At 39.8% G+C, this 22,510-nt stretch overlaps 2 protein-coding genes across 7 annotated transcripts in view; one reads left to right on the top strand and one right to left on the bottom strand.

Annotated features, from left to right (window-relative positions):
• The window catches only part of LOC126485128 (uncharacterized), an 81,214-nt gene extending 70,500 nt beyond the window's left edge, over nt 1-10,714 (top strand). For both annotated transcript variants that reach the window (XM_050108771.1, XM_050108772.1), the window contains exons 3-4: nt 9,058-9,257; nt 9,365-10,714. In XM_050108771.1, the coding sequence (XP_049964728.1) occupies nt 9,140-9,257; nt 9,365-9,789 (543 nt within the window). In that variant the 5' untranslated portion in view covers nt 9,058-9,139 and the 3' untranslated portion in view covers nt 9,790-10,714. The remainder of the gene's footprint in view (nt 1-9,057; nt 9,258-9,364) is intronic.
• The window catches only part of LOC126485127 (probable phosphorylase b kinase regulatory subunit beta), a 188,420-nt gene that overhangs the window by 148,748 nt on the left and 17,162 nt on the right, over nt 1-22,510 (bottom strand). For 2 of the 5 annotated variants that reach the window (XM_050108765.1, XM_050108767.1), the window contains exons 2-4: nt 20,854-20,995; nt 19,100-19,203; nt 16,718-16,853 (exon numbers count right to left, since the gene is read on the bottom strand). In XM_050108765.1, coding sequence (XP_049964722.1) covers nt 16,718-16,853; nt 19,100-19,203; nt 20,854-20,888 — 275 coding nt within the window. In that variant the 5' untranslated portion in view covers nt 20,889-20,995. Of the gene's footprint in view, nt 1-16,717; nt 16,854-19,099; nt 19,204-20,853; nt 20,996-22,510 lie in introns of those variants that run through there. The other 3 variants (XM_050108766.1, XM_050108768.1, XM_050108770.1) reach the window with 3 other exon arrangements.

Below are 22,510 nucleotides of genomic sequence, written 5' to 3'. Positions count from 1 at the left end.
AGGGCTTTGATTGTTGCCTCTGTCATTGGCTTCATGCTTTGTATTTGTCTTCAGGATGGCCTTAAATGATAAAGAGATAGAGTCTGTGTTGATGGTTCAGAGCTTGATGAACAAATTTCTGGTTTCTAAAGCAGTGATGATAAGCTGTTTGTTTCATTGCATTTTTTTCTGTAACCGTATATACTGTCAACTGAACACCAGAAAGCTAAATAGACCTCCTTTGCACTGAAAGTGTTAGTCAAGAGAATGCTTTTTATCACTCCTGTGAATTCTACATCTCGTAAACAGTGTAACTCTTATTTCAAAAAGCCACCAAGGGCATGAACCTATTCATAAGGTGAGAACCATATTTGATATATTTGTGATAAACAGTGAAAGCTTATAAATCAGGAGGAAATATCACTACATATGAAGGGATTTGTCCCCTTCACAGCTGACTTACTTTCAAGGTCTACATGAAAAATAAGCCTAACAATTATGGCATAAATTTTTTTATGTTATGTGAAAGTGGATACAATTTGAAACGTGAAATTCTAATAACAGCATTTTGCATGTAGTAAACAGACTGTGTGAATGTTACTGTGGTAAATGCCATATTCTACACATGAATCAATTTTACACTCGCTCATCGGTGGGAAAACACAACTAAGGCAGTAGGTACAGCAGTGAAAAAAGGACTAGCTAAAGATCAAGTAGCCCAGTGACTGACAGAAAATGAACTTTTGTTTTTGAAACAAGACCATTTGCAGCCTGCAAAATGGAAAGAGACTAGGGTTGTATATATTTTGACAGTGAAACAGAAAACAACAGCATCTAACGACACTGTCAGAATAAAGTTAGAAATTACAGAGAAGATGAAACCTGACTGTATTTTGGATTACGATAAAAACAAGGCTGGAGTGGACCACAGTGGCCAGCTAATGGAGTACTACCCTTCTGAGAGGAAACAAATAAAGTGGTCCAGAATGAGATTTTCACTCTGCAGCGGAGTGTGCGCTGATATGAAACTTCCTGGCAGATTAAAACTGTGTGCCCGACCGAGACTCGAACTCGGGACCTTTGCCTTTCGCGGGCAAGTGCCCTACCAACTGAGCTACCGAAGCACGACTCACGCTCGGTACTCACAGCTTTACTTCTGCCAGTATCTCGTCTCCTACCTTCCAAACTTTACAGAAGCTCTCCTGTGAACCTTGCAGAACTAGCACTCCTGAAAGAAAGGATATTGTGGAGACATGGATTAGCCACAGCCTGGGGGATGTTTCCAGATTGAGATTTTCACTCTGCAGCGGAGTGGGCACTGATATGAAACTTCCTGGCAGATTATAACTGTGTGCCCGGCCGAGACTCGAAATCAGGACCTTTGCCTTTAGCGGGCAAGTGGTCTAGCAACTGAGCTACCGAAGCACAACTCACACCCGGTACTCACAGCTTTACTTCTGCCAGTATCTCGTCTCCTACCTTCCAAACTTTACAGAAGCTCTCCTGTGAACCTTGCAGAACTAGCACTCCTGAAAGAAAGGATATTGTGGAGACATGGATTAGCCACAGCCTGGGGGATGTTTCCAGAATGAGATTTTCACTCTGCAGCGGAGTGGGCACTGATATGAAACTTCCTGGCAGATTATAACTGTGTGCCCGGCCGAGACTCGAAATCAGGACCTTTGCCTTTAGCGGGCAAGTGGTCTAGCAACTGAGCTACCGAAGCACAACTCACACCCGGTACTCACAGCTTTACTTCTGCCAGTATCTCGTCTCCTACCTTCCAAACTTTACAGAAGCTCTCCTGTGAACCTTGCAGCCCTAGCACTCCTGAAAGAAAGGATATTGTGGAGACATGGCTTAGCCACAGCCTGGGGGATGTTTCCAGAATGAGATTTTCACTCTGCAGCGGAGTGTGTGCTGATATGAAACTCCCTGACAGATTAAAACTGTGTGCCCGACCGAGACTCGAACTCGGGACCTTTGCCTTTCGCGGGCAAGTGCTCTACCAACTGAGCTACTGAAGCACGACTCACGCCCGGTACTCACAGCTTTCACAGGAGAGCTTCTGTAAAGTTTGGAAGGTAGGAGACGAGATACTGGCAGAAGTAAAGCTGTGAGTACCGGGTACGAGTCGTGCTTCGGTAGCTCAGTTGGTAGAGCACTTGCCCGCGAAAGGCAAAGGTCCCAAGTTCGAGTCTCGGTCGGGCACACAGTTTTAATCTGCCAGGAAGTTTCATATCAGCGCACACTCTGCTGCAGAGTGAAAATCTCATTCTGGAAACATCCCCCAGGCTGTGGCTAAGCCATGTCTCCACAATATCCTTTCTTTCAGGAGTGCTAGTTCTGCAAGGTTCACAGGAGAGCTTCTGTAAAGTTTGGAAGGTAGGAGACGAGATACTGGCAGAAGTAAAGCTGTGAGTACCGGGAGTAAGTCGTGCTTCGGTAGCTCAGTTGGTAGGGCACTTGCCCGCGAAAGGCAAAGGTCCTGAGTTCGAGTCTCGGTTGGGCACACAGTTTTAATCTGCCAGGAAGTTTCAAATAAAGTGGTGGGAGAAAGTTTTTTTTTTCACAGTCTCATAATGATGGCCATAAATTTGAATGTTTTATACAAAAAGTTGAAGCTGACTAACAAACATCTAGTTTGAGTTCATTACTGAACTGGCAGATGCTTTGGTTGTCTGGTTGAATCAATTTCCACTCAAAACAGTTCACCTGTAGATAGACTCAGTGGAAGACATTTCTCTAAATTGATTCCACCTTCATAAAAGTCAAAATGTCTCAGAGAATGTGCAAAGCTTGAGCAGAAAGAAGCATTGCAAGATCTGGCAAAGTGGTGAGGAGAGATACCAGACAATTTTTATAGAAGAAAGATCCATATTTTAAATGCAATAAACTTATCTGTTTTATGAACAGGTTCCCTAACATATAACTTCTCTTTGAGAAACAGTTTTGTTCTCTGCAAGGGATCAGCGCATTTAAGTATGTTACCTCTCTTCTGTTGATCAGTAAGAATGTCAGTAGACAACATAACCACAATAAAGCTCTCATACCTCCAGATGAGTGTTTGATTGCTTGTTACGGTTATGAGCACATCAAAGCAAAAGTCAGTCAGTGGAATTCAAGCTGAAACTGACAAGTGGTGACCCAAATGTGATCCAGAACTGCAAGGAACTGAACTACAACTGATTTGTGTCAAGTCTACATGATGTTGGAAGAACCGACAGTGTCAAGATTAGTGGTCTACTTGTCTCAGTTTTGGCCCAGCAACCCAGTCCTGTGATTCTGTTCACCAGAATCACAGTTGACACAACAAAGTTTGGACTCAGAGTAAGCCAACTGGATCACCACTCCACAGCTGAGGTGCAGGACATCATCACTGTGCCCCCAGGGGTGAGTTCCTATGAGAAGCTCAAGGCACAACTTAAACAGAGAGTCACTGCCTCACAGGAGTATAGAATATGCCAAGTTCTTATGTAAGGGGATATTAGAGATCATAAGCCATGGCAACATCTATGGCATCTGCACAGCAAGATGGATCAGTCACAGTGCTGGACAACGTATTGCACACTCAGGTAAAGGCAATATTGGCATCTCAATTGAACATGTAATTTGATGTCATGGCAGAACTTGCAGACCAAATATAGGAAGCCATCAGCCCAGCCCAGATTAGTGTAGTCGTGGCATAGTGCAGCAGTACGATAGTCTCGGCAACAGTTGCACACACCGATTACAACTCACTCTTAGCAAAGGTGGAAATGTTATGCACGCAGGTTGGTGGGCTGTTGTCACAAGGTGGTGCAGGAAACAATGCTGATGGCAGTTGGTCATGCGTGCAACCCCCTGTTACCTGTTCATTAATGACAGAAGCTATGGCCTGAATTTTCTGGTGGACATTGGTTTGGACCTGAGTATCTCACCATGGTCTCAGAGACATTGCTGCAGGCCACAAACTGCCTTCCATCTATTGGCAGCCAAAAATTAAACTATTGCAACCTAGGGCATCCAGAGTATGGACTTGAATTTAGGATTACATCATCCATTCATCTGGGATTTTACTGTCACAGATGCTATAATCGGCACAGATCTCTTGGAACATTACAACCTCTTGCCAGACATAATCAACACCCGATTGGTTGGCAGCATTACTGGGTTAACTACCACTGGGTTTCATTGCAGCACAGCCATCCACAATGCGAAGCTGATACAGGCACAAGAGAGTAAGTGCACTTCTTTACTAAGTCTGTTTCTGATTTCACCAGATCACCAGAAGCACCTAAGCAAATACCACACAGTAAAGTGCACCATATCAAAAAGACGGATGGATCACCAGTGTCAAGCAAACCTAGATGTTTCCACCGGACCACCTCACTATTGCTAACACAGAGTTTGACACTACGCTATGAGAGGGCATCATCAGACGGTGAAGCAGTCCATGGGCCTCCACCTTACACCTGGTGCCTAAGAAAGATGGAGCCTGATGCTCCCGTGAAGACTATCATGCGCTTAATGCGCGAACAATGCCTGACTGTAATCCTGTACCACTGTTAAGGCATTACATGGTACAATGATATTCATTGTATTAGACTGTGCAAAAGTCTATATCCTGATACCAGTAGCAAAAGAACATATCCCAAAGACTGGAACTACAATGCCATTTGGGCTATCTGAAAGCATGTATACAACATTTGGATTATGGAAGGCAGCAAAGATATGGCAAAGGTTTATTGACTCTGTCCTTCAAGTCCATCTGTTCTGCTTTGCATATCTGGATGACGTGCTCATGTTTTCAGCCATCCCAAACAACATTGACAACACCTGCAGGAAGTGTCTGGAGCATTACAGAGTCATGTTGAACAGTGCTAATTGTGTTTTCAGGCAACATGATGTTACTTTCTTAGGACACGGAATTTCATCTGTGGGCTCTCTATCTTTAACAGAGAAGATTGAAGCAGTTCTACAGCTCCCTAGGCCGATCACAACCAAGAAACTGTGGCGGTTCCTAGGCATGCTGAACTTTTATCATTGTCGCCTACCTCGTAAGCAGAATGGCAGGAACCATTGACACCAGTAGGACATAAAGTGAACGGTAGTTCCTCAGTGCAGTGGACCAAGGCTATGTGCTTCACATTTGAGGATGCGAAACAGAGCATGGCTGACACAGTATTCCTTGCACATCCCAAACTCAATGCTCCCCTAGTGTTAGAAGTTAATGCAACAAGACGGCTATCGGTGTGGCACTACAACAATAGTCAGAGGGCTCATGGCAACCATTGGTGTATTTCTCTCAAGAACTGTCCAAATCTCAGAGGAAGTGCAATGCCAATGACCGAGAGTTGCTGGTTGTATATGAGACTAAATTCTTTCTACCACAGATTGAGGCATGAGTATTTACAATCTTCATGGACCAAAAACTGATGATCTATTCAGTTAAGTGGAACAATACCAACTGCTCTCCTCACAAATATAACCATCTTGAATTTATGGCACAATTCAGGACTGACATCAAGCACTTTTTAGTATTGATAATTAGTAGCTAACTGTCTTTTGCACACTGGCCCGAGCGCAAAAAAATGATGAAGAGCTCCGAACACTCATTGACGATTCTGTCAGTATTACAATTGCAACTCACTGACATTGTGGAAAAAGATGTCAGCCTCTACTGTGATATCTCCTGAGGAAGACCTCACCTGTTTCTTCCATCAGCATTCAGAAGACAAGTTTATGGCAGCGTCCACAACATGTGCCACCCAGGGGTCCATCCCACCTTTAGGCTGATGTCTCGATGTTTCAAGTGGCTGGGATGGAAAAAAAGACTGTCAAAGATGGGCATGAATGTGTCTAAAATGTCAACGGTGTAAGGTGTCTTGCCATGTGCAAGTGCTGATTGGTGATTTTCTGAATATAACCACGCATTTTACGCATGTTCATCTTGATGTAGTAGGACCACTCCCTCCATAAAATGGTCAACACTATTTATTGGCCTTGATAGATTTATTTCACCCTGTGAGCAGAGGCAGTGCTCATTGATGACATTACCAGTGAAAAATTGGCCTCTACATTTGTGTCAGCATGGTTAGCGAGATGTGTTTGCCTTTTGCATATTACTATTGGTTGCAATTGGAAATTTAAGTTATGCTTATTCAGACAGTTTGCTAAATTTTGTGGGTATGTCAGCCACAAGAGTACTAGTTACCATTCTGCTAGCAATGGCATGATTGAGCACTGGCCTTGCTCCCTGAAGGAAGTGCTCATGTGCCATGACACAACTTGGACATCGGCTCATCCTATTGTCCTCCTCAGCCTGCAAACCACATATGAACCTGACATTTATTCTTCAGCTATGAAGTTAGTCTATGAAGAGACTCCAGGTGAATTCACTGATGCTGTTGTCCTGCATACATCTACACAAGACCAGCCAGAATTCTTACGTCATATGTGGGACCATATTGCTCAGATATGACCTTTGAAAACTTCCCATCACAGCACATCACTTTGTTATATGCATCAAGGTATAGTTAACCTTGAAATAACTGATTTCTATGAACACAGTTTTTTATAAGTATATTGATAACCTCTGGTATCGTGGGATTCCGAATGTTCGTTGGCTTTAATACATTACAAAATACAATGTCATTCGTCTTTGCAGCGAAACCAAAATTGAACAGCAGAAACATCCTTGATTTTCACCTATGAAGGAACCTCCGAAGACAAAGTTCATCAGAGTACTTTTTTCTTGCTGTCTATTTTTCCCACTGTATCATCAACAAATGCCTGTAAATAAACTTTTGTGCCACTTATTGTCTCAGAACATGGGCAAAATTTCATTGATTCTTACAAGAGTGTTTCTCAATGGGTAATTTGCTGCAATTTTCATTGAACACTTGGTATTTCGTGCTACGGCCAACCATGAGTGTATCCATAGAATCTATTTGTACCTATCTTTTTTGTGCAGTATAGAATATGACTTGACAGTTGCTCTCATGTCATGATCCAAACTGATGGCATTAAACCACAATTGCAACCTCCATACACTGGCCATACCACGTGTTATGAAGAGGTACGCATATGCTGAACATCTTGGTGAATGTCAAGACAATGACCGTTTCCTTCAACAGAGTCAAACCTGCGTATGTATTTCAAGAGGCATCACTGTCCACAACACCACAAAGACATCAGAATCTTCCAGAGCCTGATACCCAGCCACAAGTACTGCAGTTACCACAACCAGCCGCCACAGAACAACTACTGGTGCTGTCAACCCATTCTGGATGATGTGTACATTTTCCTGCTTGTTTCCTCTACATCAGCACTTTGCTTCCACCAAGGGGGTGCATGTAGTGTCTGACACGAGTGTTGTCATGGACTAGTGCAGAATTAAGTGTCCACATAGTGTTGGTAGCACAGTATCACATAATGTAACCAACTGAACTGCAGGTGTCAAAGCAGTTCCACACCCACGCACAAGGGATGCTGTGTTATTTATGTTTTTTATTCTTACTCTATGTATTCCTTTTATTCCTTGTTATTGTGAATTTACTGTGTCATTTTTGCTCCTTGTTCATTATCTGTTACTGTGTTACTATGGGTTAACTTGTTCCCTTTCAGCAATTCTGTTTTCTGCAAGGGATCAATGGATTAAAGTATATCTCTCTTCTACCAAGTAGCATGGGTGTTGGCAGATGACATACCAGCAATAAAGCTGCTATACCTTCAGACGAGTGTTTGATTGCTAGTTCTGGATATGGGCATGTCAAAGCAAAGATGGTCAGTCAGGGTCAAGTAAAAACTGACAAGATTATGTTAACATACTGACAGAGATTGTATTGACCTTCAGATGAGTTGTTAGCCTTGTTTTTATATTTTATTTACAGGTTATTTGGAATAAATGTAAACTAAAAATTGACAACATCCATTCAATACAATCTTAGTTCATAGCAACAACATCCATTTGCTAACATATGCTGGTAACTGTGGTTGATGACACCTAAAGTCTTTTACAATGCTGACTATTGGTGCCAATGAATTGAAGGGCTCGGAGAAATATAGTCATAAGCCACAACTTTCACGAAATTGAGTTTTTCATGCTGCGGCATTCTTAACAATGTCTTCTTCACAATGTGTTGAAAAAGTTCCATGTTACTGCAACAGATGGCAGGCTATGATGGAGTGCAGTTCTATGCTGTGCCATCTGGCGGTAGTTTCAGAAGATACATAGTCACAAGCCACGGCAAAATGGCAGGTGGGTCAGGGACGTCTGAAGCGTCTTCGGGTCTTCAATGCATATTTGACACAGACAGTAGTGGAAGTGAAGAGCTTGACCCTTTGGATCCTGACAGTGATGAATCTTGGCATCCATCGACCAGCAGTTCCAGCTCAGATGATGTTTCGGTAAGTATATAAAATGGTTTATTTCTGGTGATTAATTTCCTGTGGCTTGTGACTTTGTTTCTCTCAACATTGCCAACGCATTTGACAGCCATCCTGTGTGTTAATGATGAAACTTGATGGGCACATTTATATAACTACTTAATGGTGCAATAATGTAGTTTCAAAGGTAAAAGATGTGTAAAAAATATTTTCTCATTAATGTGGTTTTAGCGAAATTTTATGTTTTGTGTGGCTTATGACTATATCTCACAGAAATTCTTAGACTATTTTGCTCTTCATATTATAGCTTGAAATAAGTAGAATAAATGAAGAATCACCCGAAAAACCAAAGCCTTCACAAAAAAGAACGCGAAATATTTATCAGTGGAAGAAAAATAAACCAAAACGTCGACGAAATGCTGGTCAGCAGTATAAGTCTTTAAAAACCCACAAGACTGTTCAGGCTGCTACTATAGGAAGTCCCTGTACTTGTTTAAATAAATGCTTCACAAAACTGCTTGGAGAGGAAGAAAACATTTATCATTCATTTTGGGACATTGGAAACTTTAATGTCCAGAATACTTACCTGATGAGCTGTATGAAAATGGAACCGAAAAAGCGGAGGTTTGTTCACTATTTAAATAAAAATGGTTTAATATTTTGTATATTTATTTCATTTTGTTACATTTGTCATAATTTCTTTCAAAGCTATCCAAAAAAGACTTCCAAGAAAATATCATCCAGGGATGTTACATTTTCTTATAATGTGAGGGTATGCGGAATACAAGTAATGATCTGCAAGGAAACTTTCCTAAGGGTTCATGGCTTACAGATACATGCACGAAGAGTGAGGAATTTGCAACATCAAATGAAGCAGGGATTTGCAGTGCCAAAAGAAGATGGAAGAGGTATGTATGTTACTCTGTGCTATAAGTTAGGGATGTACTCAAACTGAGTACTATACAAATATTTCTATTAGTCAGAGGATATAAGCTCATCCTTTTTTTTCTTTCAGGAAAACATGGAAACTACCCACATAAATTTCAAGACGAAGCTGTACAAAGTGTTAGAGAATTTCTCAACACCATACCGAAATATAACAGTCATTACAGTAGGCAACAGAACCCCAATAGAGTGTATTTGGATTGTGATCTCACAACTGCTTCCATATTTCAAGATAAATACTCAGAATACTGCAAGGGAAAGCAGGTTCCTGCAGTATCTGAAAGTAAATTCAGAGAAATTTTTGTATCTGAATTTAACATAGGCTTCAAACTACCAAAAAGTGACACCTGTTCAAAATGTGATGAATTTCTAATTGCAATAAATAACCCAGAATTATGTGCAGAAGCAGTCACAGAAAAGAAACAACAATATGAACTGCATCTCAAAAAGGCTGACAGAGGACAAAATATGATTGTCTTTAACTGCTCTGGCTAAAGAAAATTCGAAAGAGCATCATGTGATAGCAATGGATATGCAGCAAACATTCCCCACACCTAAACTAACAGTTGGTCCAGCATTTTACAAGAGGAAAATATGGACATACAACTATGGTATCCACGACTGTGGATAAAATAAGAGTTATATGTTTCTGTGGAGCAAGAAAGATGGAGGACGAGGTTCAGATGAGGTTGGGAGCTGCTTATTGAAGTGTTTGGAGATAACAAATCATCAGACAAAACATCTCCACATAATCACAGACAACTGCAAGGGTCAGGCAAAGAACTGGACTATTATTGCTTTGGAAAGGTCCCTTGTTGCTACCAAAAGATTTGATTCTGTCCAGCATTACTTCCCTGTAGTAGGTCACACCATGCTACCTTGAGATCGTGATTTTGGTCGCACTGAACGGTATGCAAGAAACAGACGTCCAATAGTGTACACTCCAGATGAATGGGCAGAAGTAATAAAATCTACGAGTCCAAAACATTTCATTGTAACTAAAACAGAAAGAGAAGACTTCAGAAGTTTGGAAAGCCTGAAGACATTGATCTCAAAACGTACAGAATCCACGTCTGGAGATCCCCTCCATTTCAGTGAAGCTACTCAATTTAAGTTTGAGTCTGAAGATCCCTTCAAGCTAAGTGTAAAGCACTCTTATTCAGACATAGGAGCTTTTACGTCGGTGGATATTTGTGTCAAAAAGAAAGGAAGGCTAGTCGAACCAAATCCATATCAGCTGCGAATAAAGTACAGAAAGCCACTACCAATTAACCAGAAAAAAACTGATGATGTACTGTCTCTTATGCCATACATACCTGCAGCAAATCAAGATTTCTTTCGGTCATGTACTGGAAATAACGTGTACAATGATGAGGTAGAGGAACTTCCTTGATGTAACTGTATCAATGAAAAAGTAATTTATACATCTCATATACCTGATATGTATATATTAATGTGTAAAAATTATATATTCTGCTTGCTGTGTAAGAGTAGTTAAAATAAATCCTTACAAATTCATACTTTATGTTTTAAACAATTTTTTGGGAGATATAGTCATAAGCCACCATTGACTACATCTTAATTAGAATCATTCTAAAATTAATATTTTATAGGATGCAGACAGATGACTATTTAACAACATGCTTTGCAAGTATTAAGCAAGTGTTTGCAGTAGAAATAAAGTTTCTATTTTCTATTAAACATTTTCAGACCTCCGTGGAACTTTAAACTCGCTGTACCTCAAAACTAGTTCGATGTGGCTTATGACTATATCTCTCCGACCCCTTCAATTATTGAACACAACTATTTCAAAAACTAGAAAAACTACCATGGGCATAGCAGTTCATTCCATGGCCAGTAATGCCTGAGTAATCCAAATAGGGAATATGGTGAAGTTAAGCCCTGTCATTATGGTGGTTGGGCAATAAGAGAGATGTACTGTCATGACTGCGTATTCAGAAGGGCAAACTCCTGGCAAAAAAAAGTAGTTGCTTCCACAGTTGCACTACAGGAAGCAGCAGCTTTTTTCAAAGTATCAACTTTTCCTCTAATTTACTACCTAAAAATTTAGCCGACATAAACACAAATAGCATTAAGCACGGCAGAGAGAGTTTATTATTATACAGGTTACAGATTAGGTTTCTATGAACTGTTCTATCTTTTGTTAATGTGCACCCTGACTTGTTCCACGTTTTTGAAGTTTCCCCATCTACACAGGATATATGGTGTAAGATGAATGAATGAACAAATCAACAGAAAAGACAAGCTGTAGTCATGATCTAGGTATTCCTTTACTAAACTGCATGCCCATCATTCAAACAATAACTTCAGCTGCTGATCTTCTCAGTTAGCTTACTCTTGTTCAGTGGTATTGTTGCTCTTGCCATCTTTTTAATAGTGTGAAAGTTATCACCTTCATCAGATTTAGAGAAACATACACATACACACTCATACTCGCACAACCAACCCACATATGGCCACTGTCATCTCCGGCCACTGAGGCTCGAATCTCAATTGAAGTGGGGAGGCGGAAGGATAGCAGAGTAGGGGTGGGGGAAGATGCTGTAGTGCTGTCTACAGGAGGGGATGTGGTGGGGACAGGATGGTGGACCGCATTTACAGTTTATTGGGAGTGTTCTGGGAATCTGTTGTACATCTGTAAAGAGTCGCATGTTCAGAAGATTTGTGCACACCATTCTTAAGCACTTGCTGACTGTTTGGGATCCTCCTCATGTCTGGTTTAAGGAAGACATTGATGAAACTCAGAAATGTGCAGCTGGATTTGTTACCAGCATCTGAGTCAACCAGTATAAGACACTTATGGAAATGTTTCATGAGTTTTGATGGGGATCACTGAAGGGGAGAAGACGATCTTTTCACAAATTGCTATTGATGAACTTTAGAGACTCACAATTTGTGACAGACTACAGAACAATTTTACCTCATACAACATTAGTCATGTAAAAGGAGAAAATAAGAGATATTATGATGTAAAAAGACACTTATTTGTCACTCATTCAATGTGTGTGTGGAACAGGATAGAAAATTATAAACAACAGTACGAAGTACCCTCCATTATGCTCTGTACAATGATCTATGTGGTTGTAAAAGCAGATGTAGATAAAATTCAGGATTTATTACTCATACAGTCAAAATACAGGTAAGTGAGAAATTTATAAGTTATAGTGTCATTAAAATTACTTGTTAACTGATACTTCTTTCCTTGGCACAACAAAGCACCAGTTCACCTGCAGTTTCTTACTAGTGTAATGTGCATGCATGGGAACTGTTAACAGCTCATTTAACAGTTGACAGCTGCAGCAGGCAAAACACATTTGTCAATGTTGACAGCCCTCTCCCTGTCATCTGAGCTTCAATCAAGTCACAGCTGACAGCCAATGTGGCAACACTATAGCCATATAATGAACAGTTTTAATCAGAGTATAGTATTAAGAATTTTACAACTTGATTCCAAAGTTTTAAAATATGTCACCTTAAATATATGTATGCAATGAAACTCAATGCCAAAGGGGTATGACATAATGACAAATTGTGGTACATGATGACTCCTCTTACAGGATGGATAAAAACATGATACTACACACAGAGTGTCACAAACTGCCTGTTGGCTTCTGTCTCAGGTTCTCCAGCCAACATTTGTTTGAAGATTTTTCTGACATTTTTTCAGCACGAATGCTGATTGCAGACTGGAGCTGAGCTCACACCACAGATTATATATAAACCTGGTACGCCAATTTCCAAGGGCTTTACCACTGTGGTTCTCCCCTTGCTACTTGTAATGGTTGTTTGCTGCAGCACAGGAGTCCAGGATCCATTCGCCTTGAGGCTTTCTCTTTCTTATGGAAGCTATTGTCATGTTTGTGTATTTCTATAGTAGCCTTGAACATCTGAGTTTGATAGTTCTTTTCTACAGTAATCACTTCCATGTCCGGGAATTTTACTATGTGGTCCATCTCATACAGTGCACACTCCACCATGGCCAATTCCTCCACCTGCCCCAACCTGCAATGCCGCTTTTGTTCAGTGATCCTGATGTTGATTGATTGTCCAGTCATTCTAACAGATTTTTCCTCATGTACATGATATTTGGTATATTTCTTACATTGCAGTGTGTCTCTTTTCTGCTTTGCTGATCTGAGACTCTCTTTGATCTTCTTTGTCAGTTTACAAACAATCTTTAAGGCATGTTGGCACAAGATGTGGCTGATTCTGTCAGACACTCTGGGAATGTGTGGCAGAAAGACCGTACCTGACATTTCTGTTTTCCAACATGTCACTTTGCCATGTGTTCAATTTTACAACATTTCTTATTTAACTGGTGGAGTACCCTTTGCTTGCATTAAGTGTGTATTAATGATGACTCTTTTCTGGCCCAGGTGGCAGTTTGACAGTTTGTGCAGGTATCGATCCGTGTGTGTCAGTGTCGGGCACATGCTGTGTTCCAGGTTTTCACAATCCCTTATGATCAACACATCTGGAAAGGGTAGCTGTTGGTCCTTTTCTTCCTCCATGATAAATTTTTTGTTTGCAAGGAGACTGTTCAGGTGTCTTAAGAAGTCACCCAGCTATTCCTCACAATGGTTCCACACAATGCAGGTATCATAGAAGTATCTGTACTATATCTTTGGTTTACAAGGTGCCAAGTCCACTGCCTGTGGTTCAAAATGTGTAATATGGAAGCCCTACCACCTCGGGTGTATGGATTACCACAAATCCATAAGAATAATGTTCCATTAAGACCAACTGCTAGTGCTCCTGGCTCACATATATACAAATTGGTGAAATACTTGGCCTCTCTGCTCCAGCTGCAAGTGGGAAAGGACTCAGGACATTTCACTGAGAAGCTGAAGAAACTAAAACTTGGACCAAATGACATCCTGGTCAGCTTTGATGTTGTTTCTTTGTTTACCAAAGTGCCACTCAATGATTCTCTACAGTATATCAGTTCCATTTTCCCCACATTACATTACCAAATTTCGTGTATGTCTCACCATGAGATATTTCAAGTGGAATGGTAACTTCTACGAACAGCAGGAAGGCATCACCATTGGTAGTCCACTTAGTCCAGCAGAGGCCAACTTCTTCACGGAACATTTCAAAGAACAAGTGCTGGACTTGGCACCCTGTAAACCTAAGGTGTGGTACAGATATGTTGATGGTACCTTCATTGTGTCGACCTGTGGTGAGGAACAGCCTGGTGACTTCCTAAGACATCTGAACATTCCCCATGCCAACATAAATTTTACCACGGAGGAATATCAGACCAGCTGTGTGGCTGGATTGAAGAGTTTTTAGCAAACAGAACACAGCATGTTGTTATCAATGGGGAGACGTCTACAGACGTTAAAGTAACCTCTGGCGTGCCACAGGGGAGTGTTATGGGACTATTGCTTTTCACAATATATATAAATGATCTAGTAGATAGTGTCGGAAGTTCCATGCGGCTTTTCGTGGATGATGCTGTAGTATACAGAGAAGTTGCAGCATTAGAAAATTGTAGCGAAATGCAGGAAGATCTGCAGCGGATAGGCACTTGGTGCAGGGAGTGGCAACTGACCCTTAACACAGGCAAATGTAATGTATTGCAAATACATAGAAAGAAGGATCCTTTATTGTATGATTATATGATAGCGGAACAAACACTGGTAGCAGTTATTTCTGTAAAATATCTGGGAGTATGCGTGCGGAACGATTTGAAGTGGAATGATCATATAAAATTAATTGTTGGTAAGGTGGGTGCCAGGTTGAGATTCATTGGGAGAGTCCTTAGAAAATGTAGTTCATCAACAAAGGAGGTGGCTTACAAAACACTCGTTTGACCTATACTTGAGTATTGCTCGTCAGTGTGGGATCAGTACCAGATTGGGTTGACGGAGGAGATAGGGAAGATCCAAAGCAGAGCGGCGCATTTCATCACAGGGTTATTTGGTAACCGTGATAGCATTACGGAGATGTTTAGCAAACTCAAATGGCAGACTGCAAGAGAGGCACTCTGCATCGCGGTGTAGCTTGCTCGCCAGGTTTCGAGAGGGTGCGTTTCTGGATGAGGTATCGAATATATTGCTTCCCCCTACTTATACCTCCCGAGGACATCACGAATATAAAATTAGAGAGATTCGAGCGCGTACGGAGGCTTTCAGACAGTCGTTCTTCCTGCGAACCATACGCGACTGGAACAGAAAAGGGAGGTAATGACCGTGGCACGTAAAGTGCCCTCCGCCACACACTGTTGGGTGGCTTGCGGAGTATAAATGTAGATGTAGATGTTTCTTGATGTGCTGGTCAGGAGGGATGGTGAAACCTGGGACACAGCATGTATCTAAAACAGACACACACAGATAGAAACCTGTGCAAGAGAAGAGGTATGATTAATATGTTTGTACTGCAAGGAAGACAAATATGTGCCAGATGCAACACCTAGAAAGGGTTCTGAGGTGCGGTGGGTACTCTACCAGTTACATAGGAAGTGTCACAGAATTAAACACTTAGCGAAGTGACACTTCAGAAAAAGAAATGTTGGGTACGGACTCTGTGCCATACATTCCTAGACGGACAGACGGAAATGGCCATATATTGTGCAAACAAGGTGTAAAGATATTCATAAGCCAACAAAGATGATCAAAGAGTGTTTCAGATTGGCAGAGGGAGACACATGCAATGCCAGGAATCTACTACATACAATCTAAATGTGGAAAAGTTATGTTGGATTGACTGGATGATCAATCGATCATTGAACATGAGAGGCTTTGCAGGTTGGGACAAGTGGAGAAATCACCCATGGCAGAGTGTGCACTGTGTGAGACCGACCACATAGTAAAATTTGCCAATGTGTAAGTTCTTGCTGTAGAGGAGAGCTACACCCACACCTGCTTGTTCAGTGAAACTGTGAAACACATAAACATTATAATAGCTTCAACAAGAAATAAGACAGCCTCAAGATGAACAGATCCTGGATTCCAGTGCTGCAGCAAATGACCACTGTAGGTAACAAGGGGAGAACCATAGCAGTAATGACCACGGAAAAGTCCCTGGACACTGGTGCACTAGGTACATATATCTGTGGCTGCGAGCTTGACTCCAGTCCACAACCAGCAATGGTGGGTGAACCTCTGACAAAAATAACCACTCGTGCTGTCAAAATATCAGAAAAATCAGCAAACAAATTTCAGCTGAAGAACCTGAGACAGATACCAACTGTCAACAAGAGGGCAGGAAAGCCTTAACAATTTTGTACAACACAGAGTGTATCACAACAGTTATAATATTTTACAATGAGTGGTATTATCAATTTGCACAAAGAGTTCACAGATAAAACACCATGAGCCTGGAAACTTCATACATGCAGTAAAAAAGAGCAATCTAAAACTTCAATTTGTACTTTTGTGTAAGAGAATCAAAATACCTGTATGACTGATAAAGACTCCAGATAGCAGCAGCACAATATATGCTGTCCCTAACACTCCCAACCTTCTCATCAGTTGACAACACAGGAAAGAGGCCAGTAATTGGACTCTGGTATAGAAGAAGCTGACGTTTTACTAAACAAAGAAAAAAAATTAAAAATTAACAGTGAATCCAATATAATCTCTAACATTTGTCCTTCAGTGAACTTTATATTTTGATCCACACATCACCAGGAGGAATAGCTACTGACGTTAAGAGATCATACTACAGTACAGTGAGAAATTCTGTGTAGTTAATACAGAAAAAGTATCTCATTTATAAGACTATGTAAATAGCATAGCACAAAAGAAAAAAGTTTTATTTCATGGTGTGATTCCAGGTGTTCCGCCAAATTGTTGTTCCCACTTTATGCACAATATTACGACGGCCGCCCCAGCCATATTCTTCAGGCACTGCAAGTTTTGCTGTTATTGTACTATCTGCTGGACTTTAACCTGACTGTGAACTTTTGTCGGTTTTGCACTGCTATTAATAGCCAAGTTTGATTCCCAACACCCAATATGCCTTTTGATGCTCTTTGCTATTCAAAGCTTGAACCCATATTTTGTGGCAATCACATTCTCTCAGTGTTTTCCAACTCTGGTAGATATGACAGTCAGCAAGATTTTAATAAATTAAGTGCTGGGCCCCAAGCATTATTTAAATTGAAACCTCTGTCCCTCTTTATTGGGTTTTATGACATCTTTATTTCAATAGACTCCTTAATTATGCTGTCACAGAAACTTACCATTTGCACCACAATACTGGTCTCAGCTATAGCATTTCACAATTGTATTTGGGGAAGGGCAAAATACACTGGATGCCATGTTCCCATAGGTGTCGTACTGATCTTTCCAGATAATAAGCCAGAATATGGTAGGTAACTGAGTTTTAGTTTATGCTGGTCCAATAACTGGAATCGGTAGACTCCTGTGGAAACATGGCATACAGTGTGTTTTTCTCCTTCAACTAAGATAAAAAGTATGCTTTGTAATTTTAAACATGATCTAGGTCTCTAAAAGCCATGTCTGTATCACATTCCATGCTAATGTGGCATGTCTTCCATGGGGAACAGTCAAAGAAAGATGCAAGGAACATCAGTGACACACCCAACTAAGACAACTAAGCAAATCAGCTGTCTTACCGGTTCACGGATACCCACTATACCTAGAATGAGAATTTGCATTGCCCTTTTCAGGTTTTCTAGCTTCCTTATCACATTCAAACTTCTGACATCCCATGCTCCAACTCACAGAATGTTGTCCTTTTGTTGGTTACTCAATTTTTTTCTCATGGTCACCTCTCCCTTGGCAGGTCCCTGCTGCAGGTTCAAATGGGACACTATTCCAAAATCTTTTGCCAATAGAGAGATCATCATGACATTTTTTCAGTTACAGGCACTTGTCCTGTGAACACATATTAAGTGTCTTTACTACTACAATGAGACGAGATCTCGTCCGATGCAGTCCCCAATGATCAGCCTTTCCTTCTCATCTCGTTCATTAAGTCTCACCTGACCTGGGATTCGGTGTGACTTTTCTAAATTGTACCCCTTTTCCTAAACCTCTCCAGTCCTTTTTCTTCATCCCTCTTCCTCCCCCTTCAACTCTTCTGCCAGAAGGAGGAGTCACTGGCTCTGAAAGTTTGTAAAAGTTAAATCCTTTTGTGTTTGTGTTCCCTTGCCACCACTTGGTGAGTAAATTTTTTTATCTGTCCATTTACTTTATAGTCATTAGAAGAGTTTGATGCATAAAAAATGACTTGTATTTGGAAGGAACTAAATAATTGCCTATGATAATTTATTCATCTGTAATACATTATTTATTTCATTTCTTATCAGATTGTTGCCTTTTACAAATGTGAAATACCTTTAATTTTGTGATTAACTACACTTATCTTGCAAAATCTTCTATACATGATTCTTCAGGTACTCCTTATGGATATGTATTTTTGCTTTTTTTTCCAAATTATAACATAAATTGCAGTACTGCTATATGTTATAGTACATATTTAAAGAAGCCTTACCCTACACACAATTTATCTAGTGTTTTTCAATTCTTTACAAAACAAAGATCAATGACGTAAATCATTATTTTTTTATAACTGTCTTTGTGTCTGACTCATTCCACATCTCCTGTGATGTGCTCACAATCTGATATCAACAGAAGATGAAATACATAAATAAAAGATAATAATATGTAATTAACTGAAAGGACACGAAAAGTGTACAATGCAACACCAGTGCATTTGGTAGACACAAGTAAACAGCATGGCTAACTTAAAAAGAAGAAGAAGAAGAAAATAACTGCACACTAAAACAAAGACAAAATTCCAAATTTACCTATTCCATAGTATGTGTCTAACTGCCGTACTGTAGCTTCATAATTAGCCATTTTCAAACTGAGGTCTACTTCCAGGTCATATACACTGCCTTGACGGTTCATCCTAAAATTATAATTGAAAACAATGATTTCTAATTTATTCAGTAAATATTTATACCTTTCAATGTAGTTATAAAAGGAAAAAAATGCAGCTTTATGGTAAAATGCAACCTACTGGTATTCACTTCTAAATCAAGAAAAAAGTCTCTTCAGAAAAATATTAGTTATAGAAATATGCTATATATTTCATATGGTTATAAGGAAACAGTCAGAAATGAAAACTACAAACTTACTCAAGGCACACAAAAATGTGCCAATAAAACACTCACATGCATGGAGACAATATAACATAACAATACTGATTAGACCTACTGATTCATTAGTTTTATGCACCTGTAGTGGTCTTTTCACACAGACATTTTCAGATGATAGCTTTTAAATAAAAATTTAGCTTTCAGGATTTTTTTTGGAAAGATTATGTAACACGTACAAGAAAAGAGACAGTACAGACTAAGTAAATGCAGTTTTTGTAATTGCAGCTCATATATACTTTTCAAATTATTGAAAATCCATTTTACGTTATATATGCCTTATATGTATTGTTTTGCAACAAGATAACTAGAATTATAAAGTAACAGAGCAAAGAGGATAGTAACAAATGAGATGGCATTAAATAACTAAAACAGATGATCAAATTACTTAAAATAGAATACCTTTGCATTGCTGCTTACATTTAAAGCAAAAGCTATTCATAAAATACATTTTTTTCCATATTTTTAAAGTCCCACCACCAACTGAACCATTCACTTTTCTACTTCATATTTTACTTTCTCCCTGTTGCTTTTATCTTTAATTATATTTACATTTCTTATTGTTGAGGATTTGATTCAATTTTTTATTTTCAAAATTAATAATTGTTGTGTCGTCTTCATCATCATCATCATTCATCCCCATTACGGTCAGAGGAAGGCAACGGCAAAACAGCTCCACTAGGACCTTGACTAGTACGGCGTTGCGGGTCTTCCACATCGTTCCCCTACGCACTGTCACAGAGTATGGGACTTCATCATCATCATCAATTCAATTACGTTCCCATTCATATTTCATAAGTTCTTATATCCATTTGTCCACAATGGATCACCTTCATCCAGAACATCTTCAGTGCATAATAAATTTCCCTGATGTTTGAATTACTGTTGACTGATGTGGAGTTCAACCACTGTTTTCTGGTTGCAAGAAGTGACACTTGTCTTACTTGAGCAAGGGTTACAAATAGCTTATCCTCCTTTTCATGACCTCAGCTAGATTTTTACCACTTTATCTCTCTCCTTTTCCCTGGGGTACTGATGAGGGAATCTTGGATTTCAAAAGCTCGTTATTCAGTCTGTAACTGTTTCATGTTGTTCTTAATCTGTTAAAATCTATACATATTTGACAGTTGTGGGTTAGTAGCTGAAGTCACAAAGTGACACAGATATGTATTTTGTTTACCAATGAATTAAATAGTAAACTGATCTAATTCCCCCCGCCCCCTCCTTTTCCCCATTTCCCATACACATCAGATGAAGTCTGCATGGGCATATCACCTATAGTAGACAGCACTGAAACAGTGGTTTGGGTTGGTAACTACTTACTAAACATCAGAGTGAACTACTTACAGACACGTCCAAGGGAATTAGAACAAAACAACAAACAGAAAAAGAAGTTGTACTACCGGCTGCCAAGCATCCTTTCTTCAACAGCTGTCATTATGAACTGATTATAATCTTCTCTGTTTTCTGTGTTTTCAAATAAAAGCCTGCATCAACCCTCTGGAACGTGATTCAGAAACTCAATACCATCACACCTGGAAAAAACTGGATGTAAAAATATATTATGAGTACTGAAAATTGTAGAAAGAAATGTGTAATAATATATTTTTTTCTGTGTTGTATATTTTTTATGCTTAAAAACAAGGATTACATAGACATTACAGAAGGTAAAGGAATTGGCTCATCAGAAATAAATTTCTCAAACTGAACAATAAAAATAAATTATTTGGAATAATGGTAGAAAAATTCTGACATATAATAAGAAATTATTTTAATACAAATATTATTTTATTCCATGGGCCCACTAAAAATACTGTCACTTGATAATGGAACTTATCATTACATTAATTACTTATACACTGAACAATAGCAACATCACTCATTCATTCATTCACACACTGTGTTCCGTTAATCTCCTAATGAAGAAGAGCCTTCAGGAACGTGGAACAAGTTAAGTTGTACATCAGCAGTCAAAGGCAGGTACTGAAGGCTACTTCCGTGTAGTATACTTACAACAAATTTTTAGTAGCACTAATCTATTCATTGATAATTATGAGAATTACTTCCAGATTACTTTATACAGGGTAAAACACAATTCCACTGACAAACTTTCAGAGGTTATGACATATCTGGTTTGTTCCTGTGATCACCCTAGTTTTTGTGCAAATACCTCCACAACAGTGATGAAGCTTGTAACACAAATTAAACAAAATGTACAATGTGCAGCACAGAGTAATGTCACAACCCTCATGGCAAAACACTTACACTTTTATTACAGTGTGTTCTGTCTGTTTTGTAAGTGTACAGTGTAGCACATAACAAATACAGAACAGTCCCCCTGCAGATACTGTTCAAAATTTTGATCACTATGATTATGGCAAAGTGCACAGCAACACACCATTGACTGTCTTACACACTCAAGAATGCCATGAGTTTGGCATACTATTTCCGCAGGTGTGATAATTCTAACAACCAAGTCTGTGCATGTATTCACTGGACTCTCGTAAACTAGGCTCTTCACGTGGGCCCAGAAGAAGAAGCCCTTGTCCTTCTACGGACTTGTGAGGAGCCTAGTTAATGAGACTCCAGTGAATACTTCTGCATACTTGTTTGCTATTAGTGTTATGTCTGAGCTGGCCAAAGAACTAGATCACAGCGACTAATCCATTGTCGTCCAAACTGTTCTTCAATGTGGTTCCTAACATTGAATGTGAAGCGTGCAGATGCCTTGACATGCCTTGAAACCACATAAGCTGATGAATTCTCAGTGGCACATCATCTAGGAACTGTACGAGACGTTGAGGAAAGTTCTGTACACCACTCTGCTCGCTGTATCAGGAAATAGATAAGGTCCAACCACAAAATTGTTGACAATACCAGCACATACATTCACAGCAAACTTCTGTTCATAGGATCGATACACCAGTGTGTGTGGGTGTTCGTCATTCCTTATACAGCTATTCCCACTTTTGAACATGCCCTCTCTTGTAAACATGGCCTCCTCTGTAAATTACACATTGTCATTCCTTACATGGCTATTCCTACTGTTGAATATGCCCT

This window comes from Schistocerca serialis, chromosome 6 (genome assembly GCF_023864345.2).
Source record: "Schistocerca serialis cubense isolate TAMUIC-IGC-003099 chromosome 6, iqSchSeri2.2, whole genome shotgun sequence".
In the NCBI taxonomy this organism is placed as follows: domain Eukaryota; kingdom Metazoa; phylum Arthropoda; class Insecta; order Orthoptera; family Acrididae; genus Schistocerca; species Schistocerca serialis.
This window is presented reverse-complemented; position numbering and strand designations above follow the sequence as displayed.